This window comes from Muscardinus avellanarius, assembly GCF_963383645.1.
Source record: "Muscardinus avellanarius genome assembly, chromosome: 14".
Taxonomy (NCBI): Eukaryota; Metazoa; Chordata; class Mammalia; order Rodentia; family Gliridae; genus Muscardinus; species Muscardinus avellanarius.
In genome coordinates, this window is record NC_137800.1 from 56,225,863 (window position 1) to 56,247,064 (window position 21,202).

The following is a 21,202-nucleotide window of genomic DNA, read 5'->3' on the forward strand; positions in this document are numbered from 1 at the left end:
CGGCACAGGTACCTGAACTAATTTTCCCTCCTTCCCATCTCGATCACGAAGAGAGAGAGAGAGAGAGAGAGAGAGAGAGAGAGAGAGAGAGAGAGAGAGAGAGAGAGAGGAGAGAGAGGAGGCCAGATCTAGCAGCCTTGGCCTTTGACCTCTCCTTGGCCAAGCGACACCCACCCCGCTGGGCAAGGTCACTGCTGGCCTCCCAGGGCTGCGCCTTCAGGTCGCCTGAGCCTCCCGCGGCGGCCTCCCTCGGGCCTTGCGCGAGGAGCGGGGCTGGGAGGGAGGGCACCGCCGCCGTCCATGGGGCCCTTATGTCGGGGGCGCCTCCGAGCGCTGCCAGGTCCCAGCCGCGGGGACCGGACGTCTCGGCCGGGCCCCGGGTCCTCGCAGGCCTCCAGGCGCGGGCGTGGGGCGCTCGGGTCCGCAGAGGCGGCGGGGTCGGCGCCGGGCTCCGGGCCCGGGGAGGAAGGGTCCCGGCGGGCCGGCCGGGTCCGGGGGAGGCGCCTGGGCGGCGCGGCGGGAGGCGCTAGGGCCCGGCGGGCGCGGCGCGGGCGCCGACAGTCCACGGCACGAGGGCGGCGGGCGCGATCCGCTAGGTCCCCGCCCCGCGCCCCGCGGCGGGCGACGCTCGGCCGGGCCGGCGGCGGGAGCGGGCGCCGTCCTCCCCCGCGGGGCGCGCGGCATGCGCCCGGGGCGCGGCGGGGGGACCCCGGGGCTCGCCTCCGCCCAGGGCCCCCGGCCCCGCCCTCGGGCGCCCCGGGCCCGCGCGGACACGCCTCGCGCAGCCGGGCCGCGGGCGATGGGTTGATGGGCGCGGGGGCTCGCAGGATGCCCTGGCTGCCGTGGCTGCTGCTGCTGCTGGCGCCCGAGGCTGCGCAGGGCGCGCCCGGCTGCCCCGCGCCCGTCCGCGGCTGCAAGTGCTCCGGGGAGCGGCCCAAGGGGCCGAGCGGCGGCGCCCCCGCCTCGGCGCGCCGGAGGGTGGCGTGCGGCGGCGGGGACCTCTCGGAGCCGCCGGACCCCGGCCTCCTGCCCAACGGCACCGTGACCCTGTGAGTACGCGCGGGCCCCGGGGAGCAGGGGAGGGGGCGCGGGCGAGGCCGCCCCTCCGGGGACTCGAGGGCAGCGCCGCGCAGGGCGGCTGGGGGCTTCGGGGGCCTGGGAGGAGGAAGGATGGGGCGGGGGCGCCCCGGGGACAGCGCCTTGGCGCCCACTCACCTGCGCAGGTGAGTGGACGCGCGGTGACCCGGGCTGGGGCTGCGGGCTCTCGGGATCTGACCCGGCGCGAGCCGGGAGGTTCGGGGGAGGTCTAGCAGATGGCTGTGGTCCGAAGCCGCGGACGAGCCCGGGGCCACAGTGGAGGAGTCTCCCGGGAGGTCCTGCCCCCTCGAGGTGGGGCACCCATTCCTCCTCTCCCCGGCCCGCCAGCCCGTGTCCAGCTTGTCTCCATAGAGCAGCGTGAGTTTGGAAGAAGTCTGTACTTGGAATGCGGGAGTTTGTGGTCCGAAAGAGGCCGGTCCCGACTCCTCCTCGGGCCCTCTCCCACCGCGTGCAGTAGTGCGCGCTGAGCACCGTGTCCCTGCCTGTTCCTTCCCTTCCCTGGAAATGACCGAGCTTTGCCTATTTCTCGATTGAACTTTGCGCAAAGATTACGAAGAAAGAAACCGGACTGAGCAGAGGCGCTTGCCCCCGGCCTCCTGTGATTCCATCTCAGCCAGGGCCGCATTCCACCCTTGCTTTGCTGGCCTAGAGGGCAGCACGGGCCCAAGCCTGCTTCGGGGGGTCGCCAGTCCCCACAACTGCGGGAGCTTTTGTGACCCTCGGCTGCACAGCGACTTCCAGAGTGACCACGTGTTTCTAGCTCCACAAGCTCGGTGGAGTTGAGGGTCGGGCTCTAAGGGCGGCCCCTTGCTTTCCTGTTCTGATCTAGCCTAAAAGCCGCTTCCCCTTCCCTGTCCTCCTGACCCCAGTGGCAGCCGCCCCTCGCCCGGATTTGGGGCTGGCTGGTCTATTCGATTGTGTCCAGAACAATACAGTAACGCCTCTGGTTGGGTTAGTTCAGAGGCTGCCGGCTTCCTGACAGGACACAACTGGTCAGCGTGTGTGTGTGTGTGTGTGTGTGTGTGTGTGTGTGCGCGCGCCTGCCCTCTCCCATCTCCCTGCAGCTCCATGCTATGGCATTGGCAGAGAAGGCACCAGTGGCTGCTCAGGCCAGGTTTCTCTGAGAGTCCTCTGGTGTTTAAAGGTCCCACTGGTTATTCGCTGGCCCACTCAGTTCTGGAGGAGAAAAGCTCCTGCCCTGTGGAATTGTTGGACCATGTCTGTGAGCCTGAGCTTCTAGAGCAGGGTGTGTGCAGGCAAGCATGCCCGGTGGCTGTGGGCTGCTGTTTCTGAGGGTCCGTTAGTCAGAATTGGGAACTTCTAACATTGCCAAGGAAGAAGAACGGGGGGCGGGGGTGACAGAAAGGTGGTTTTGCAGTACATCTTAGAATGATTTGGCAACTAATTCTTTCCAGCCAGGGTTAATTCCCATTCATGCCACTCCATGGAGGGGGTGGGGCCAACTCCTGGAGAGACTGTGGTGACAGGGTGGCAGCAGACCTGACTCCTAACTCACCTGCCCATCCCAACTCCTCCAAAGGAGAAGGCCCCATTCCTTCCAGGCCACTGCTCTAGCTGACTTAAGGGTTCTTCAAGCCAGGTGTGGTGGCACACACTTGTAATTCCAGCATTTGGGAGGCTGAGACAGGAGGATCTGGGTTTGCAGACAGCCTTGGCTACTTATTGAGGCCCTTGGCAACTCAGTGAGACCCTGCTTCAAAATAAGGAATGAAAAATAGGGCTGGGGATGTAGCTCAAAGATAGAATGCCTCTGGGTTCTATCCCTAGTACTGCAAAGAAAAAAGAAAAAAGCTCTATAGCTGCCTCACCGTCCGGGAAGCCCCTGAGAGCCCCGTGGCCTGTAAGTCTGGAGCGTACTGAATCTCCAGCCAGATGCTTGCTCTTGTTTTTGTTTTTGTTTTTTTGTACTGGGGATTGAACCCAGAGGCTTTTTACCTCCAAACTACACCCCTAGCCCTATTTTATTTTTATTTTGAAACAGGGTCTTTTTAGGTTGCTGAGAGTCTCAGGCCGAGGCTGTCCTCGAACTGGTGATCCTCCTGATTTAGCCTCCCAAGTACGAATTACAGGCATGTGCCACCACGCCCGGCTGCGGCTGAGCCAGATACTCCAAATACTCATGATCCAGACGGTCCCCTCCAGCGGGCGGACTTCCTGGAGAAGAACCCCACAGGAGCATGACAAGGGTTCCTTGTTTTGGGGGCTCAGTTGCAATGCATCCACCATAGCCAGATGTCTCTCAGTAGAGGACGAGAGAGCCAGGAAGGGGATGTCGCATCTGCCTAGTACCAAAGGCAGAGCAAGTCGTGATCGTGAACCTACTCTGGCAAATGGCAGCCTCATCTTCCCAAGCTCTTCTGAGCTGGCTACTTCCTTTTCACATACATTTCCCTCTCACCTGGTAGCTTGCCACCTGGCACTAACAGGACTTGAGCCAATACTTTGCACTGTGGCTGTGTCCTCCCTCCCCAACACCTCTGATGGTCCCATGGAGGACCCTTTTCTTCTTTGCAGAATGGGAGTGCAAACCCCAGTCACCTGGGATCCCACCCTGAGAAACCTGATAGACACTGAGTGCTGAGAGTCAAAGAATGTGCCAAAGAAGGTCCCCGGCTGCAAGGGGCCTCCCTTCCCAGCCCAGAGACAGCCAGCCCCAGCAGTTCAAAGGCAGTTCTGTGAACAGTCCTGTTTACTCCATCGAAAGCCCTTCCTCCACCCCCACACTGTTATCTGCATCTCTGCCTTCTGTTTTTGTAGACTCCATGCCCTCTCTTTGCTTTTTTTTTCTTTCCCTCATGGACTCTCATTTGCAGTTTTCCAGGAAAGTGAGCTCTTGGCTTCCTTCCTGATGCATCTGTCCCACCCCACCCCCAGTCTTAAGCCCAGTCTGCAGAGCAACAGTGGGCACCAGTTCTCCAGCCCTGGGCAGTAGTCTCTATGGGCCTCCCCTGAGGGGCAGAGTCCCGGGGAGAGCCTGGCTGTGGGTGGGAGCTCACTGTGAGCCTCCCATGTCTGGGCAGCACAAGGGGCCTGTCTCTGGTTCTGCTCTGGAGTCAGAGCCAGGAGGTTAGGGGCTAAGAATAAGGAATTTCAGAAAAGGACTGGTAATAGATAACTCCAGAAGACAATCTCCTCTGAGGACCTCCCAGGACATCTGAGCAGCCCCTCTGAGGACACCAGCCATGGTCATAAATTCCTATATCTTCTGTTCTGAAGGGGGTCTTAGAGATAAGCAAGTCTAGCCTCCATGTCCTACATCTTAAGCTGTGGCAGACACTGGGCTGCGGGGGGGGGGGGGCGGGAGGGGGGGAGTTTGCCCTGCTACAAGGAGTCAGCATCAGGACTAGCTAATTCTCACCCATTGGACCAAAAAGCTACTTTTAAAAACTCAAGTTTTTGTATTTTTTTTTTAAGCGAGAGTGAAGCAGCACATAACTATAACAATACTTGGGAGGCTGAGACAAGAGGATTGCAGGTTTGAGGCCACTTTCAAAATTTAAAAAAATAAAAGGACTGAATGTCTATCACAGTGGCAGAGTGTCCCTGGGTTCAATCCCCAGTACCACAAATAAACAAATAAACCCAGTTTTTTCCCAGCAGGACTGAAGCCCTTTTGACCTGGGAACATTCCAGGCTGTGAGAAGGAGGCCGGCATGGGACAGTCACTCCTTATTCCCCAGGCTGGCACACGCCCACCTGCCCAGCCTCCTATCCCAGGGGGTTTGCCCACCACTCGCAGTGTGCTGTTTGCTACAGGCCTGCTGGCTACAGCTGGAATTTGGTGGCCTTAGCGGGAGGCCCCTCCACAGCCCCTGTGCAGTGCCCCAGCCTTGGGGGTGGCTCTTGAGCCAAGAGCTCCCTCTGGACCTCCAGCTCTGCCTGGGACTTCACTGCCACAGCCACTTCCATGCACGCACATGCTGGCTGGAGGGCGGGCGTCGGCCTCCCCCACCCCCTCGGCTTCCACCCTCTTTCCCCCATATGGTTCTCATAAGGTCTGGGCTCAGAGACAGCAGCCAGAGGAAGTGGCTGTGTACAGAGAGCTTTTGTGAGAGAGAGAGAGAGAGGAGGGGGAGGGGAGGGGAGGGAGAAGGAAAGAAAAGAGGGAAGAGGCCGAAGACCAAGAGGTGAGGGCACCCAGAGGCCCCAGCATACTCCCTCGCTGGCTCAGGGTGCAGGGCCTCAGCTCAGATACCCCAGCTGGGCTCCTGCCCTTCTGAAGTGGGCGGGGCGGAGGAGAAGGAACCCAAGTGCCTCATAGCTCCCCCATCCACCTACTTGAGGGGCTGGAGGTACGCCTCCAGCCCAGGTTCAAGGATTCTGTCAGCTCTGGGGCCTTGGGAACCCAGTCCTTGGGGCTCCCACTGGTGTAAGATGTTAGCGTCCCAGGGAGAGCTCTGGGGAGAAAGCAGAGCCCTTTGGGATTTACTGGTTCAGTCCTGAGCCATGGCTATCAGAGAAACCAGAGTGGGCTATCTGGCCTGAATTCTTCAGATTATGTGTGTGAACTCAGACACTCCTAAAGCCCTAATGCCACTGTGGATCACCCTTCAGGACTGGGTAGGGGAAGTGGCAACCCCTAGCCCTGGGGGAGTCTGAGAATTTTCCCCAAAGGCACAGGCAAACCAGTGTAATTTGAACTTGCCCATAGATTGACCCTAAATTTAGGGTCATGTTTTTAAAGAGAGAGTTTCTAAGTTTTTATGCCACATGGGAGTCATTGGGATAAGAAAGAACCCTTTTCTTCAGGAGAAAAAAGCTCCAGCCACTTTTGACTTGATCCAGGTCTTTCTGTTCGATGGGGGGGGGGGGGGTCTGGCCACTCTCCCTACCAAAGCCAGGAGAAGGGAAGTGAGTTCCCTGATGCCACACAGCCTGGTGCAGGACCTCTAACTGTCCATCATGAGGACAGGAGGGAAATGGCCCTGGGTGAGGGGCCAGAAGGAAAATCCTGTAACGGCCTGGAAGGGCACACTCGGAGGGGCTGTTTATTTTCATTCCCCCAGCCCAGTGCTGTGTTCTATTTAGGGCTCAGACACTGACAGGACGGAGCTGCCTCCGCCCCTTCCTCCCTCCTGGGGGGGGCATCCTTCCCAAACTCCAGAACATTCCTTTGCTTTTAGGATTGGGCTATAGAAACGGGAGGGGGAGGAGGGAGAGGGCAGTGAGACTGGAGTGAACTAATTCACTGGGAGGCTGGCCTCCCAGGACCCGCTCCTCCAGCCCCACCTCCATTTTCCCTGGAAGCTGGGGAGGGCTCCCATGGGGGAGCAGGCGGCATGCTAGATGGATGGGGCCAGGTGAGGGGCAGGAGAGCCCATCTGTCACAGAGGAGCAAGCAAGGGGGTGGAGAGGAGAGTGCTGCCGGCCTGAGGAGGGAGCACAGCCCGCACTGAGGAGCCAGACATCTTCCAGCTGGGAAGGGAAAAGAGGCCTGGGGCCCCTCCTCCCGCCCACCCTGCCCTGCTGGCGCCTGCCTCACTGGGGATTGTGTGGGGAGCTAGGCACTGGGATTTAGGACTTCAGGAGACTCAGCTGTCAGAGATAAAGGTGAGCAGAGCTTGGTGGTGCATGCCTGTCAGCTCAGTACTTGGGAGGCTGAGACAGGAGAATCACAGGCCTGAGGCCAGCTTCAGCAACTTAGCGGGCCTCTCAGCAACTAGCAAGATCGTGTTTCCAACTCGAAAATAAAATAGGGCTGGTGTTCTACCTTGGAGGTAGAATACCCCTGCTTTCAATCCCCAGTACAAAAAAAAAAAAAAAAGAACAAAGATGAGGAGCCAGGTCTCCTGTCCAGTCAGACCCTTCTTTACTGAGCAGGAACCCCCAGAGAGGGGCTGACTTGCCCCAGGCCCACAGTCACAGACAACCACATCTACAGCCCAGGGCTCCCCATCTCGTTCCCTCTGCAAGTGGGAATTCAGAAGCCAAGGAAAGGAGGCACACCCGAGGAAGCAGGCAGAGGGATTTAGGTCTGAGAAGCTTCTAGGCCTCTGGGAGGCTTTGCACCCTGGGTCCCAAGAGTAACACTGCCCTAAGAAGCAGGCCCAGAGGCACAAGGCACTGGAGTTTGAAGGGGCCCCCAAAATAACACTTCTTTTCTTCACTTCACATGGGTCACTGAGGCATAGAAAAAGTTACCAACACAACATCCGTGTTATAGCCGGCATGGGGCTACACACCTGTAATCCTAATATGCAGAATAATGAGGCAGGAGGATTGCAGGTTAGCACCAGCTTTGGCAATTTAGCAAGACCCTGTTTCAAAATAATAATTACAAAGGTCTGGGGGTGTGATCAATGGTAGAACGCCCCTGGATTCAACTAGTAGTGTGAGTGTGTGTGTGTGTGTGTGTGTGTGTGTGTGTGTGTTATTACTGACAAAAGCTAGATTGGGAAAACTGGTTGAGAGGTTCAGCAACAGTGGTTTAATCAGACTTGCCCACCAATGGGCATCCTTAGCCCACTCCCGCCCTAGAAGGGGCAGAGCCTACCCAGCCCATAGCTGTACAGGCAGATCCACCTACACTGACTGATCAGAGAAGTAGTCCCTGGGGACAGAGCAGGGTGGATACACTAATCTGTTTTCCTCCACACGAGTCAGAGAAAAGGGGCTTCTCTCCTTGCCAAGCAAGTACACATGACTTAGGGAGACCACTGTTCAAATCACCACACAGAGTATTTTAAATCAGACCGACAGTGGGCACTATGGAAACCTGTCTGTAATCCCAGTACTTGAGAGGCTGAGACAAGAGGATCACAGGCTCAAGATGAGTCTCAGCCACTTAGACCCTGTTTCAAAATAAAAATAAATAAAAGGAGCCGGGCGTGGTGGCGCACACTTGTAATCCCTGCGCTTGGGAGGCGGTGACAGGAGGATCGTGCAGGTTCGAAGCCAGCCGCTCTGGCTTAAGAGAGCCTGTTTCCAAAAATATAAAATAGGTCTGGGAGTGTAGCCCAGAGGTAGAAGGGCTTCCAGTACCACCAAATAAAATAAATAAATAAAGAGCTGGGCGTGGTGGCACATAGTTGTAATTTCAGCATTTGGGAGGCTGAGACAGGAGAATCGTAGACAGCCTCAGCTACTTAGGCCATTTGCAACTTAGTGAGACCCTGTTTCAAAATAAAGAATAAAAAATAGGGCTGGAGATGTAGCTTGGAGGTAGAATGCCTCTTGATTCCATCCCTAGTACCACAAAATATAAATAAATAAGTAAATAAATAAATAAATAAATAAATAAATAAATAGGCTAGGGGTATAGCCCATAGGTAGAATGCCTTCAGGTTCAATTCTTAGTCCCCCCCCCAAAAAAAAAGGGAAAAAAAAGAAATCTGACTGACCCAAGAGGTGTGACACCTGTTGTCAGTACAGCATGCATACAGGTGTTGTCTCTCCTGCAATGGCTCCAACAGCCTTAGGAGAATGGTCATGACTCCTAAAAGGAGCCAGGCTAGTCTGGGAAAGGATGGATGCTCTCTCCTGGGGATTGGGGGAGTGAGGGGTGGGAACTAGAGGTAGAAGGAAATCCGGGCTCTGCAATGAACACCCTATCCACTGAGCTGCTTCTCTGGAGCTCTGCCGCTCCAGTCACTCTGCCAGTGCCCACTGTGTGTCCCAGCCCTTGCCAGGGGTGGAAGGCCTCTCTACCCTGCTGTCTTTGTCAAATCTGAGGTACATGCTCATAAAGTTGGCAGGATAAGAGCTCCATATAAAACTTCTAGGGATGCTGGGTGTAGTGGCACATGCTCTTAATCCCAGCATTTGGGAGACTGAGACTGGAGGATCATGCTTTGTGGACAGCCTCTGTTACTTAGTGAGGCCCTCCACAACTTAGTGAGACCCTGTATCAAAATAAAGAATAAAAAATAGGGCAGGGGATGTAGCTCGGAGGTAGAATGCCCTCACTTCCATCCCCAGACCCATAAATAAATAAATAAATAAATAAATAAATAAATAAAGTAAAACTTCTAGGGAAACTTTGCAGGTATGATAACACATGCCTGTAATCCCAGTACTTGGAAGGCTGAGACAGGAGGATCACAAGTTTGATGCCAGCTTACTATAATTTAGCAAGACCTTGTCTCAAAATTTAAAAAAAAAAAAAGGGCTGGGGAATGTATCTCAGAGGTAAAATGTTCAATCTCCAGTAAAACATACACACAGAGACACATGGAAAAAAATGTCTAGGGAGGGATGGTTGAGGGTCTAATGTATAGGCATACAAGACTAATAATAGACTGACCTGTTCAGATTTGCCTATTTATCTACTTATCTTTTTGTATATGTGGTACTGGGAATTGAACCCAGGGGTACTCTACCACTGAGCTACATCCCCAAGGCTATTTATTTATTTGTGGTACTAGGGATTGGACCCAAGGACATTCTGCCTCTGAGCTACACATCTAGCCCTGTTTTACTTTTTATTGTGAAACAGAGTCTCACCAAGTCTCAGAGAGCCTTGCTAAGTTGCTGAGGCTGGCTGTGAACCTGTGATCCTTCTGTCTTAACCTCCCAGGTACTGGGATCACAGATGTGCACCACCATACCCAGCTTTTATCTTTTATTTAATGCAGGATCTTACCAAGTTGGCCAGGTTGGCCTTAAATTTGCCATCCTCCTGCCTTAGCCTTCCAAGTAGCTGAGATTACAGACATATGCCACCATACCTGGCTCCATTTGTATTTTATTTTATTGTTTTATTGTTTTGTTTTGTTTTGCTTTTTAACAGGGTCTCTGTAAGTTGCTGAGGTTAGCTTGCTTCAATCTTATCCATGCATCACCACGCCCGGCCCATTTGTTATGAATGTATGAATGTATGTATGTATTTTTGTGGTACTGGGGATTGAACCCAAGGGCATTCTACTTCTGAGCTACTACACCTCCAGCCCAGTTTTATTATTTTTTAAAATTTTTTTGTGGCTGGGCTTGGTGGCGCAGGCTTGTAATCCCTGTGCTTGGGAGGCTGAGACAGGAGGCTCACGCAGGTTCGAAGCCAGCCTCAGCTGGCTTAAGATACCCTGTTTCCAAATTAAAAAATAGGTCTAGGAGTGTAGCCCAGCAATAGAGGGGCTTCCAGGAACCCCAGTACCACCACACACAAAAAAGATACCCTGTTTCCAAAATAAAGTATAAAATAAGTCTAAGAGTATAGCCCAGGGGTAGAAAAGCCCCTGGGTTCTACCTCCAGTACCGCAAAAAAAAAAAAAAAAAAAAAATATTTTTTTTTTTTTGGTGGTACTGGGGATGGAACCTAGAGGCCTTCTACCTCCGGGCCACACTCCCAGACCTATTTTATACTTTATTTGGAAATAAGGTCTCACTAAGTTGCTAAGAGCCTCACTAAGTAATTGAAGCTGGCTTCGAACCTGTGTGATCCTCCTGTCTCAGCCTCCCAAGCACGGGGATTACAAGCTTGCACCACCATACCCAGCTCCATTTGTATTTTAAAAGACTTGGTTTTCACCAGGTGTGGTGGCACAGGCTTATAACCTCACGCTTGGGAGGCTGAGACAGGAGGATCGCACAGGTTCGAAGCCAGCCTCAGCTACTTAGTGAGGCTCTCAGCAACTGAGTGAGACCCTATTTCCAAATAAAATATAAAATAGGTCTGGGAATGTAGCTCAGAGGTAGAAAGCCCCTGGGTTCCATGCCCAGTCCCACCAAAAAATAAAAATATAAATAAATAAAAGACTTGCTTTCTTCACCCAAAAGTTTGCCTCCCAGGGGTGAGATTTTAGGCCTTGTGTGGAGGAAGTACCAATCAGGTACACACACGCGCGCACACACACACACACGCACGCACACATTCATCCTCTTGGCTACCTCCCTCTACTGTCTATGAGTGGAAAGCGGGAGAGGTGTATGCGCCGTTGCTTGTAGCACTAACATGTTACACAGGGCTGCACACACAGTGGGTGCTTAGGTAGAATGAATGATTATCTAGGTGTGGATGGTTACAGCAAATTATATTCCTTGTGCTCAAGCTGGAGTGATGGACCCCAAATCCCCATCAAGGACACTCATCACCTCCCACCGCCTGTAGTCCCAAAGCTCAAGGTCAGTTCTTCCCACCTAAGCCCCAAATTCCTTGGTGCTGCCCTCTCCCCACCGAGAGGGGGTGGTGGTATCCTTGAAGGGAAGGGATGTTAAAGGAGGTAAGACCAATGAGAAAAGGCAGGCTAGAGAAAAGGAGATAGGAGTCACTGCAAGACTATTGGGGGCTGGTTCCTGGGGATTCAATCCAGGGCATTCTACCTCCAAGATACACCCCCAACCCTTTTATTTTTTATTTTTTTGGAATAGAGCTTTGCTAAATTGCTGAGGGTATTACTAAATTGCTCAGGCTGGCCTCAAACCTGCAATCCTCCTCTGTCAGTCTCCCAGTACTGGGATCACATGATGTGTCATCATGAATGGCTGCAGCAAGACTATTTTCTGCCTTGGCTTTGGCCTTGACTGTCACTGCTGCCTGTATGTTTGGGCTTCCAGGCTGAGTCCAGAGCAATCTCAGGACATAACCGACTCGGGCCTGAGGAAGGAAGCCCCTACCTGCGTTCTTGTCCTGGAGTCTTCTATTACCAGTAGGTGTTGAGAGCTCCCTGGACAGGCTTCCAGCCAAGAAAAGGGAAGTAGAGAGTCAGGCCAGGCACCTCACAGATCCTTTCCAACATTATGTTCCCTGTGGTCATAGCTAAATGGAAACAGAGGGCAGCATCCGAGGGAAGGGAAGCGAGTGAGGGGTGTGTTGAAGCCGGGCCTGTGCGCAACAGGCATCGTCCCTTTAGGAGTCTGACTGTTGTATCAGCTACACCAAAATGTCCCCACAGGCCGGGCGTGGTGGCGCACGCTTGTAATCCCTTCGCTTGGGAGGCTGAGAGAGGAAGATCCAAAGATTGAGGCCAGCCTCAGCTTCTCAGTGAGGCCCTCTGCAACTCAGCGAGACCCTGCTCAAAATAAAGAATAAAACAATAGGGCTGGGGATGTAGCTTGGAGGTAGATACCCCCGGATTCCATCCCTAGTACCTCAAAACACACACACACACACACACACACACACACACACACACACACACAATGTATCCACTGCCTTTGTTAAACATATTATTACTCATCAACAAACTGTGATATTTGGTAGTTATGCAATTGGGCATTTGTTACTTTCCATTTTTGCAGTAATTCTATGTATTATTTATTTTTGCAATCCTGGTGATGAGACCCAGGAGTCTTGTGTGTGTTGGGCAAGTGTTCTACCACAGAACTATACCCCCTGCCTGGCAGCATTTATATTTTGGAAGTTGTTGTTATTATTAGTTTTTTTTTTTTTTTGCAGTACTAGGGATTGAACCCAGAGGCATTCTACCTTTGAGTTACACCCCCAGCCTTATTTTTTTTAGTTCTTTGTTTTGAAACAGGGTCTCGCTTTGTTGCAAAAGGCCTCACTAAGTAGTTGAGGCTGTCTGCGAACCTTGAACCTGCTGTCTCAGCCTCCTGAAGGCTGGAATTATAAGCGTGTCCACCACCACACCCAGCTATTATTACTACTATTATTGGTGCTATTATTGGTGCTAGGGCTAGATCTCAGGGCATTCTGCTGCCAACCTATACCCCCAGGCCTTTTTATTTTTGGTACTGGGGGTGGAACACAGCGGCATTCTATCTCTGAGCTATACCCCCAGCTCTATTATTTATTCTTTATTTTGAAACAGGGTTTCACTGAGCTGCAAAGGGCCTCATAAGTAGCTGAGGCTGGCCACAAACCTTGAACCTGCTGTCTCAGCCTCCTGAATGCTGGGATTTACAAGCGTGTGCCACCGCACCCGGCTTGTTTTTTATTTTGAAACAGGGTCTCGCTAAGTCACTGAGGCTATCCTCCAATCTAAGATCTTTCTGTTTGAGCCTATCCAACACCTGGGATTACAGGTGTGCACCACCACACCCAGCTATTTTTAAATTTTCATATGTCTTTTTTTTTTTTTTTGTATTTTTCCCCCTCCTGTGTCACTGGGGACTGAATCCAGGGGCTTTCTACCTCCAAGTTATAACCCTGCCCTTTTATTGTTGTTTTGAAACAGGGTTTTTCTATGTGCTGAGGTTGTCCTTGAACTTGTTTCAGCATCCCAGGTACTGAGGTTACAGGCCTGAGCCACCATGCTCAGCTTTCAGATGTTTCTGTGGGCCCTGGGCCCAGGCAGGAGCTCTACTTTCCCTTGGATGGCTCCGGTGGGTATGGGCCTCTGTTCTTCTTGATATTAGCATCAAGACTATCTCTCTCCCCCTCACAACTTATTCCCCTAAGACATGACCCAGCCTCCAGCAGCAAATGCTGGAGACAGGGTCTTCTCAGCCTCTAGGAACCTGTGACAGCCAGGTCCACTGGAGCTCCAGGGTCAGACTCTGGAGAGCGTGCAACCTGTGTCCAGAGTGTGGCCATTTTACCTGTTCACTGTGAGGGTGGGGAAATGGCATGCATAACTACATGACTATCCCACCCATGTGAGAATGGGTCAGTGCGGGTGTGTGCTAGCACCACACCCCACACAACAGTGCCCACGTGACACCTGCAAGATCACCTTTGTGTGTGTGTGTGATACTGGGGATTGAACTCCAGGATATTCTATACCCAGGCTATACTCCCAGCAATTGAACCCAGGGGCATTCTACCTCCAAGCTATACCCTCATCCCTATTTTATTTTTTAGTTGGTGACAGACTCTTACTAAGTTGCTACAAACCTCACTTAATCGCTGAGGTTGGCTTTGAACCTGCAATCTTCCTGTCTCGGCCTCCCAAGTACTGGGATTACAAGTGTGGGCCATGCCCAGCTAGGGTCACGTTTGGTATCTAGTGAGTTCCTGTGGCTGCCCAGAGGCCACAGGGCCTCTCTGTAGACACAGCCAGTAGTTCCTTGGCCTCCAATCTCATTAGTGGTCATTGTTTGCTTCTCTTCCCTAAAGTAGGACCCTAGCTGAAGGAGGGTTCTGGAATGGATTGGGTGTGCCCCTTCTCTTTGGCCCGATTTCAGACACAAGAGTGGAGAACAGGGGACCCCAGGGGCTGAATCTGCTTCCCATGCAAAGCTTGAGGTTGGGGGTTCCAAGGAGCAGGAGGAGGGAGGAGTGGGGGAGAGGAGCCAAAGATGCTTGCCTGGGCGAGCCAGGACTCTGGGGCCTGCGGGGTTAGTGTGGTTGAAGGAGACCCGCCAGGCTGGCTCCCTCTGAGACAGTTGGATGGCACAGGCAGAGGAGGTGCCTGACACTGTCTGGGACAGCGAGTGGAAGTGTGGAGCCAAAGCTTCCTCCTTGCCTGCACAATTTTGTGGCTACCCTATCTGTTTCCCTCCCTTGAGACAGCCTAGACTGGTGGGAACATTTTTTCCCCATTGGATGATGCTATGTGGTATGTGCTCATCTAGCCCACTAAGGCTGGAGCTGCCAGCTTCCAACTGCCCATAAAATCCCCAGGCTGGAGCTGGGATGGAATTCAGTGGTGGAGTGCTTGCCTGGCATGCACAGGGCTCTGGGTTCCACCCCCAGTTCCAGAGCCACACACTTGAGAACAGAACCCACGGACAGTTGAGACCGCTTTCTGGATCATTCAGATCTAAAGCACATTTCCTTAGACCTCTCTAGGAGGTAAAGTTAAAAGATCCAGTTCTGGGGATTTGAGGACTCACGTCCTACAGCCGTCTGCCTGAAGCCTCTCCACGAGCTGGTGATGCAGCAAGATGGGGCCGACTGGGGTGAAGGATGAATGCCGTGTGCCCAGTGCCTGCCTGTGAGTGGGTCAGAGGGTGGGGTCAGGGCTGTTCACTGCAACAGAAAAAAATGGCATTTCAAGACTTTCAGGCTGGGCTTTGTGACAGGCAAACCAAGATGGAAGCGTGGGCTGCCCAGGACCCCCCAGCCCTGCTCTGCCCTCCTAGCACGCAGAGGTGCTCAGGGGCAGAGGGAGGAAGGGGCCCAGGCTACAGCAGGGTAACATGTAGCTGGGAGCTGGCCCCACAGCCAGCCCAGCCAAGAGATGTGGTGTTCTGGGTCAGAAGCTCATCCTGGCCAGCTTCAGGGTTAGTCCTCAGGCTTTTGCTCTGCCCTCCCTAATACACATGTGCACTTGTGGTGTGACTGGTCTGAAATAAGATGTGCTGATAAAGTAGAATGCACCCAGATTCTTAAGGCTATACACAAAAAGGGAAAATCTCATTAATAAGTGTGTATATTGATTACATTTCGGGGGATGCTAGGGATTGAACCAAGGAGTGAATGTACTTCCTAGCTATATCCCCAGCAGTTTCCATCCTTCCTTCCTTTATCATCTCCTCCTCCTCCTCCTCCTCCTCCTCCTCCTCCTTCTTCTTCTTCTTCTTCTTGGTACTGGGAATGGAATCCTCTGGGCTATACCTCCAGACCTATTTTATATTTTATTTGGCAATAGGGTCTAAGTTGCTGAGGCTGGCTTTGAACCTGTGATCCTCCTGTCACAGCCTCCCAAGTACAGGGATTACAAGGGTGTGCCACCACACCACCACACCTAGCTCCCATTCCTTTTCAATATATATATATATATATATATATATATATATATATATATATATATATATATTGTCTTTGGGTGCTGGGGTTGAACCCAGGGCCATTCTACCTCCAAGCAATACCCCCAGCCCCATTTTTTATTCTTTGTTTGAAAATGGGGTCTCACTGAGTTGCAGAGGGCCTCACTAAGTGGCTGATGCTGGCCATAAACCCGCAATCCTCCCGTCTCAGCCTCCCAAGTACTGGGATTACAAGCATGCTTCACCACACCCTACTTAATACATTTTATTTTGAAAAAGGTTCTTGCTGATCTGCTGAGTCTGGGCCTCAAACCCATGATCTGATCCTCCTGTCTCAGTCTCTCAAGCACACTGGGATTACAGGTGTATGCCACCACATCTGGCTTATTTTGTTTTCTTTTTGATTCTTGGTGTTGGGGATGGAACTCAGGACCTCACACATCTGAGCATAGGATCCACCAGAGCTATAAGCTCTATGATACACTTTTTGAAATATCAAGATGGTGTGTGTGTGTGTGTGTGTGTGTGTGTGTGTAGCATTTTGAAAATCCAGCAATCTCCTCAAAGGTCACCTTTTATGCCTGCTGAGAAATGTCATCATTGGAAGTACCATTAGGCAAGGGCTAGAAGGGGGAGAGAATGGGAAAAAGAAAGCCCCTCTGCTACTTTTGTTTCCGTTTGGGCCACTGTTCTCCAGGAGTCTGTTGAAGATGGCACTGGGGGCTGAGCTCTGGCCTAGTATGTGCAAGGCTATAGGTTCCATCTCTAGCACTATATAAAAGATGAAGGAGGAAACGGGCACACACCCGTAATGAGTCAGGAGGGTCGCAGATTCATAGCCAGCCTCAGCTACTTAGTGAGGCTGTCAGCAACTTAGTGAACCCTATTTCAAAGTTAAAACTAAAACAGGGCTGGGGTCTAGCCCAGAGGTAGAACACCCCTGGCTCAGTCCCTAGCACCACAGGGTGGGGGATGAAGGAGGCGCTGGAGCGGGTGGGATGCCAACGTCTGGGTCCTCTGACTGCCTCAGTATGTTCACCCACCCACTTCCAGGAAACTGGGCAAATCTCTGTGACAGCCTCTCTTTGCCTGGTCGCTCCTCTCTCCCTTACTGCCTATCCCAGAGCTGCCCACTCAGGAAAAGACCTGAGGACTGCACCTCAGGTTTTCTGGTCATTTCTCCACCAGCAAGAGCAGGGAAACCACGGGAAGCCCTTAGCTTCATCCTGGCTGGGATTTGGGCTGAAGGCTCATTAAAGCCTTCTAATAAGTAATTAACAGGAGGGATGCGCCCTTGGCTGGTCTGTAAAGCCCTCCTCCCAGCGGGGAGTCTGGCAGAGAAAGGCTGAGTGGGTGGGCATGGATGAGACTCTTTCCTCCTCTGTTAAGTAAAAGTGAATAAACAGAATTCAGAGTGGGCAGCAGCCAGGCTTCCCCCAGAATAGCTTTTTGTCAGTCCTGGGTTCCAAAGACACCCACGCAGCCCACTTGCGCATGGGGAGGAGGGGGAGGACAGCTCCCTGCACAACTCCAGAGGGCGCCATTTGCACAGCATACAGTGTGGCAGCAGTGGTGAGCCTGGGCCCCCCTCCCTGTGCACCTCCGGGGTCTGACGATGCCTTCTCTCTGTGCTCTCCCTGTCCCTCAGGCTTTTGAGCAACAACAAGATTGCCATGCTCCACAACGGATCCTTCTTAGGGCTGCACCTGCTGGAGAAGCTGTAAGTGCTGGGCCTGGGGGGCAGACAGAAGGGATGGTGGTGCTGGCCGGGAGGGTTGCTCCTGGGACAATGAAACACACTGGTTGCTGAGCGACCCCGGGAACAGCAGGGCCTAGTCAGACCCTCCAGGATGTGCCCAGGACTTGACCACAGGTAGAAGACAGAGCAGGGCTGGTCTGCAAAGGAGACAGCAGCTCGTCGTCCTCCTCCTCCACCTCCTAAGAGAAGTAGGGAACCCTAGCTGGTCCTGGCTGAGACAGGCTGAAGGAAGCTCATTAACGCTCCCTAATGAGCAATTAGCTGAGAGGGCTGAGCCCTGAGCTGCCCCTTCACCCAGCCAGAGCCCCGCTTGAAAGGCCCCAGGAGGCTTCATGTGACACAGCCTCTTTCCTTCTAGAAAAAAAAACAAATCAACAAACAAAGCCCCAAGGGGCCGGGGTTCTGGGCTGCTGGTGGAAAGGCTGATCATTTCTAAGCCTTCGCTCCCACCAGTTGGGTTTGAAGCTGGTCAGCCTCAGCAGCACCCTTCTGGCAGACCTGCCAGCCAGCAGGAACCTTCTCTTGAGGTCTGGTTGAGGAAAGTTTGTGGAGAAGTTAGGGAAGAGGAGCAAGAAGCCATGGTTACTGCCAGAGACTGAGGAGCTGCAGGCAGCCTGACAGCAGAGCCCACTGGGGTGCTCACCAGGGCCTGGGGGTGTAAGGGAAGCCCTGGCTGGCACCCCTGCGCTGCCACTGGGTGAGTCACTAACCCGCATTTGCTGTCCGAAGTCCCCTGTTCTGTTGAGGAGCTCTGGGAACCACAGACGGCAGCACAGAACTGAGTTCTTGTCCCCTCCACAGAGGTGACTCACACCTCCCTCTCCTGGGATGGATGCTTGCCTCTCTCCCATCCACAACCCCTCTTTGATTTCTGCTTCCCTCCTGCTAGGAATCCCCAGTTTCTCCAAGGCCTTTGGCCCCTCTAGTGCAATTTTGTTCAAAAGGTTTGGATCTATCCGGGTGTGGTGGTACACGCTTGTAATCCCAGCATTTGGGAGCCTGAGACAGGAGGATCGCAGTTTGCGAACAGCCTCAGCTACTTAGCGAGGCCCTTCACAACTCAGTGAGACCTTGTTTAAAAATTTTTTTTAAAGATTTTAAAAAATAGGGCTGGAGATGTAGCTCGGAGGTAGAATGCCCCTGGGTTCCATCCCTACTTCTGGAAAAAAAAAAAAAAAGGTTTGGATCTCTACCGTGGGAGATATAAAGAAGGGTGGAGGTGCTCTTCTGGCCTCGAACCTGCTGTCTTCCTGTCTCCGTCTCCCAAGTCCTGGGATTATGGTGTGCACCACCACGTTCAGCTTGGCTTGAGGTGCTCTTTTTTTTTTTTTTTTGCGGTACTAGGGATAGAACCCAGGAGTGTCTACCTTTGAGCTATACCCCCAAGTCCCATTTTTTTTTTTTTTGTTTATTTTAAAACAGGGTCTCACTAAATTGCAGAGGGCCTTGTGATGCTGAGGCTAGCCACAAACCTGTGATCCTCCTGTCTCAGTCTCCCAAGTACTGGGATTACAGGTATTTTATGATGAAGATAAAGGTGTCCCTCTCCTTCCCATCCATGCTGATGTAGCGAATCAGGCTCCTCTCCCCATCAGCACAGACCTGGTAGACAGAACAGCAGGGAAAACAAGGGAAGGGAAGAGAAATGTGAGAGAACAATCTCCCAAGACCCCGAGAGACGGGCATCATCTCAGCCCGGAGCTGTGGGTATGGGAGGAGCACAGCATGAGAAAGGGCACTGGAGCAAGAATTCCCCGCCCAAAGTTTGCGCCCCTGCTCCGTTATGAATTGCTCTATTCATTCATTTTACACATGGTTATGTGCTAGCTAGGCTGTGTCAGACACTGGAGTGAACGCAGCAGACAGAGTGCCTTCCTCCATGCAATTTACCTCCTACTGGGGGAATCCAGGAGATAGCCAGTGCATGTGGCATATGTTGGAGGACACACCAGGGCAGGGTGCTGTATGTACCGAGGACAAGGAAGGACCTGCTAAGACATAAAGGGGTGGAAAGAGGAGGCTAAGAAACAGGAGGAAGACAAGGTATGCACGCCTGTACCCCAGCTACTTGGGAGGATGAGCCAGGAGGACCATTGGAGCCCAGGAATTTGAGGCCAACCTGGGCAGCATAGGAAGACCCCATCTCAAATTTAAGAAAGAAAGAAAGAAAGAAAGAAAGAAAGAAAGAAAGAAAGAAAGAAAGAAAGAAGAAAGAAGAAAAAGAAAGGGAGGCCGGGCATGGTGGTGCATGCCTGTAATCTCAGTACTCAGGAGGCTGAGACAGGAGGATTGCAGGTGAGGACAGCCTCAGCAAGTAGTGAGACTCTCATCAACCTAGTGAGACCCTGTTTCAAAATAAAAATAGGGCTAGGGGTATAGATTGGCGGTAGAATGCCTCTGAGTTCAGTCCCCAGTACCACACGCACACACAGATGCTACAGGGGTTTGGAGTATAGCTCAGTGACAGAAGAGCATGGAAAAAAAAAAAAAAAAACCAAGGAGGAGAGTGTGAGTGGGCAGAGAGAGCAAGCCTGGCATGTAGAAGTCAAGGTCAGAGCAATCAAGAATGGGAGCCCCACTAGGCACGCACACCTGTAACCCCAGTACTTGGGAGATTGAAATAGGAGGATCACAGGTTTGAGATCAGCCTCAGCAACTTAGCGAGATCCCATTTCAAAAGAAAAAATAAAATAGGGCTGGGGTATAGCTCAATGGTAGAATGCCTCTGGGTTCAATTCCCAGTACCAACCCCCAACACACACACAAAGAATAGGTCCCAGGCACACGGCCATAATTTCCTTGTGAAAATGCTGTGGGGAGGGCTTGCGGGGCGGTGGTGACTTGTAAGGTACACTATGGACTTAAAATCCTATGATTCCGCCGGGCATGATGGTGCAAGCCTGTAATCCTAATGCGTGAGAGGCTGAGATAGGAGGATCACAGGTTCAAATACAGCCTCAGCAACTTAGTGAGGCCCTCAGCAACTTAGTAAAACCCTGTTTCAAATTAAAAATAAAATAGGCTTGGGGGTATAGCTCAGAGGTAGAATGCCCCTGGGTTCAGTACCCAGTACCAATAAAAAAAATAATAAAGCCAGGCATGGTGGCACATGCTTGTAATCCTAGCATTTGAGAGGCTGAAGCAGGAGGATCATAGTTCACAGACAGCCTCAGCTACTACTTAGTGGGGCCACTCAGTGAGACCCTGTTTCAAAATAAAAAATAGGGCTAGGGATATAGCTTGGAGGTAGAATGCCCCTGAGTTCCATCCCCAGTACCACACACACACACAAAAAAAGAAAAAAATGATAAATAAAGGGCTGGGGTACAGCTCAGAGGTAGAATCCCCCTGGGCTCAATCCTTAGTGCCGCACATGCAGAACATTCCTCGACCCCTGGGTGTGTGTGACACTCACAGTCCCGGCAGGAGGATGGGAACAGGTCTGGTGGTGTGGGCCCCTGGGCAGGGCCCTTTGGACAGAAGAAGTGCTGCATATAGCACAGGAAGGGCTGGCAGGGGTGGAGGAGCTCCAGACCCACAGCCTGACCTGTCAGTACTATTGATACATGTAAGCATATGTATTTTATTTTATTTTATTTTTAATTTTTTTTTTGTGTGTGTGTGTGTGGTACTGGGGGTGGAACCCAAGGCTTTCTAGCTTTGGGCTATACTCCCAGACCTATTTTATGCTTTATTTGGAAATAGGGTCTCACTAAGTTGCTGAGAGCCTAAGTAGTTGAGGCTGGCTTCGAACCTGTGTGATCCTCCTGTCTCAGC

At 52.5% G+C, this 21,202-nt stretch overlaps 1 protein-coding gene across 1 annotated transcript in view; it reads left to right on the forward strand.

The window, feature by feature from the left end:
• Positions 1–300: 300 nt before the first annotated feature.
• Positions 301–21,202, forward strand: part of ADGRA2 (adhesion G protein-coupled receptor A2) — a gene marked incomplete at both ends in the record, with an annotated part of 42,611 nt that continues 21,709 nt past the window's right edge. Inside the window, 2 exons of the mRNA XM_080710255.1 lie at positions 301–1,049; positions 17,315–17,386. Coding sequence (XP_080566381.1) covers positions 301–1,049; positions 17,315–17,386 — 821 coding nt within the window. The remainder of the gene's footprint in view (positions 1,050–17,314; positions 17,387–21,202) is intronic.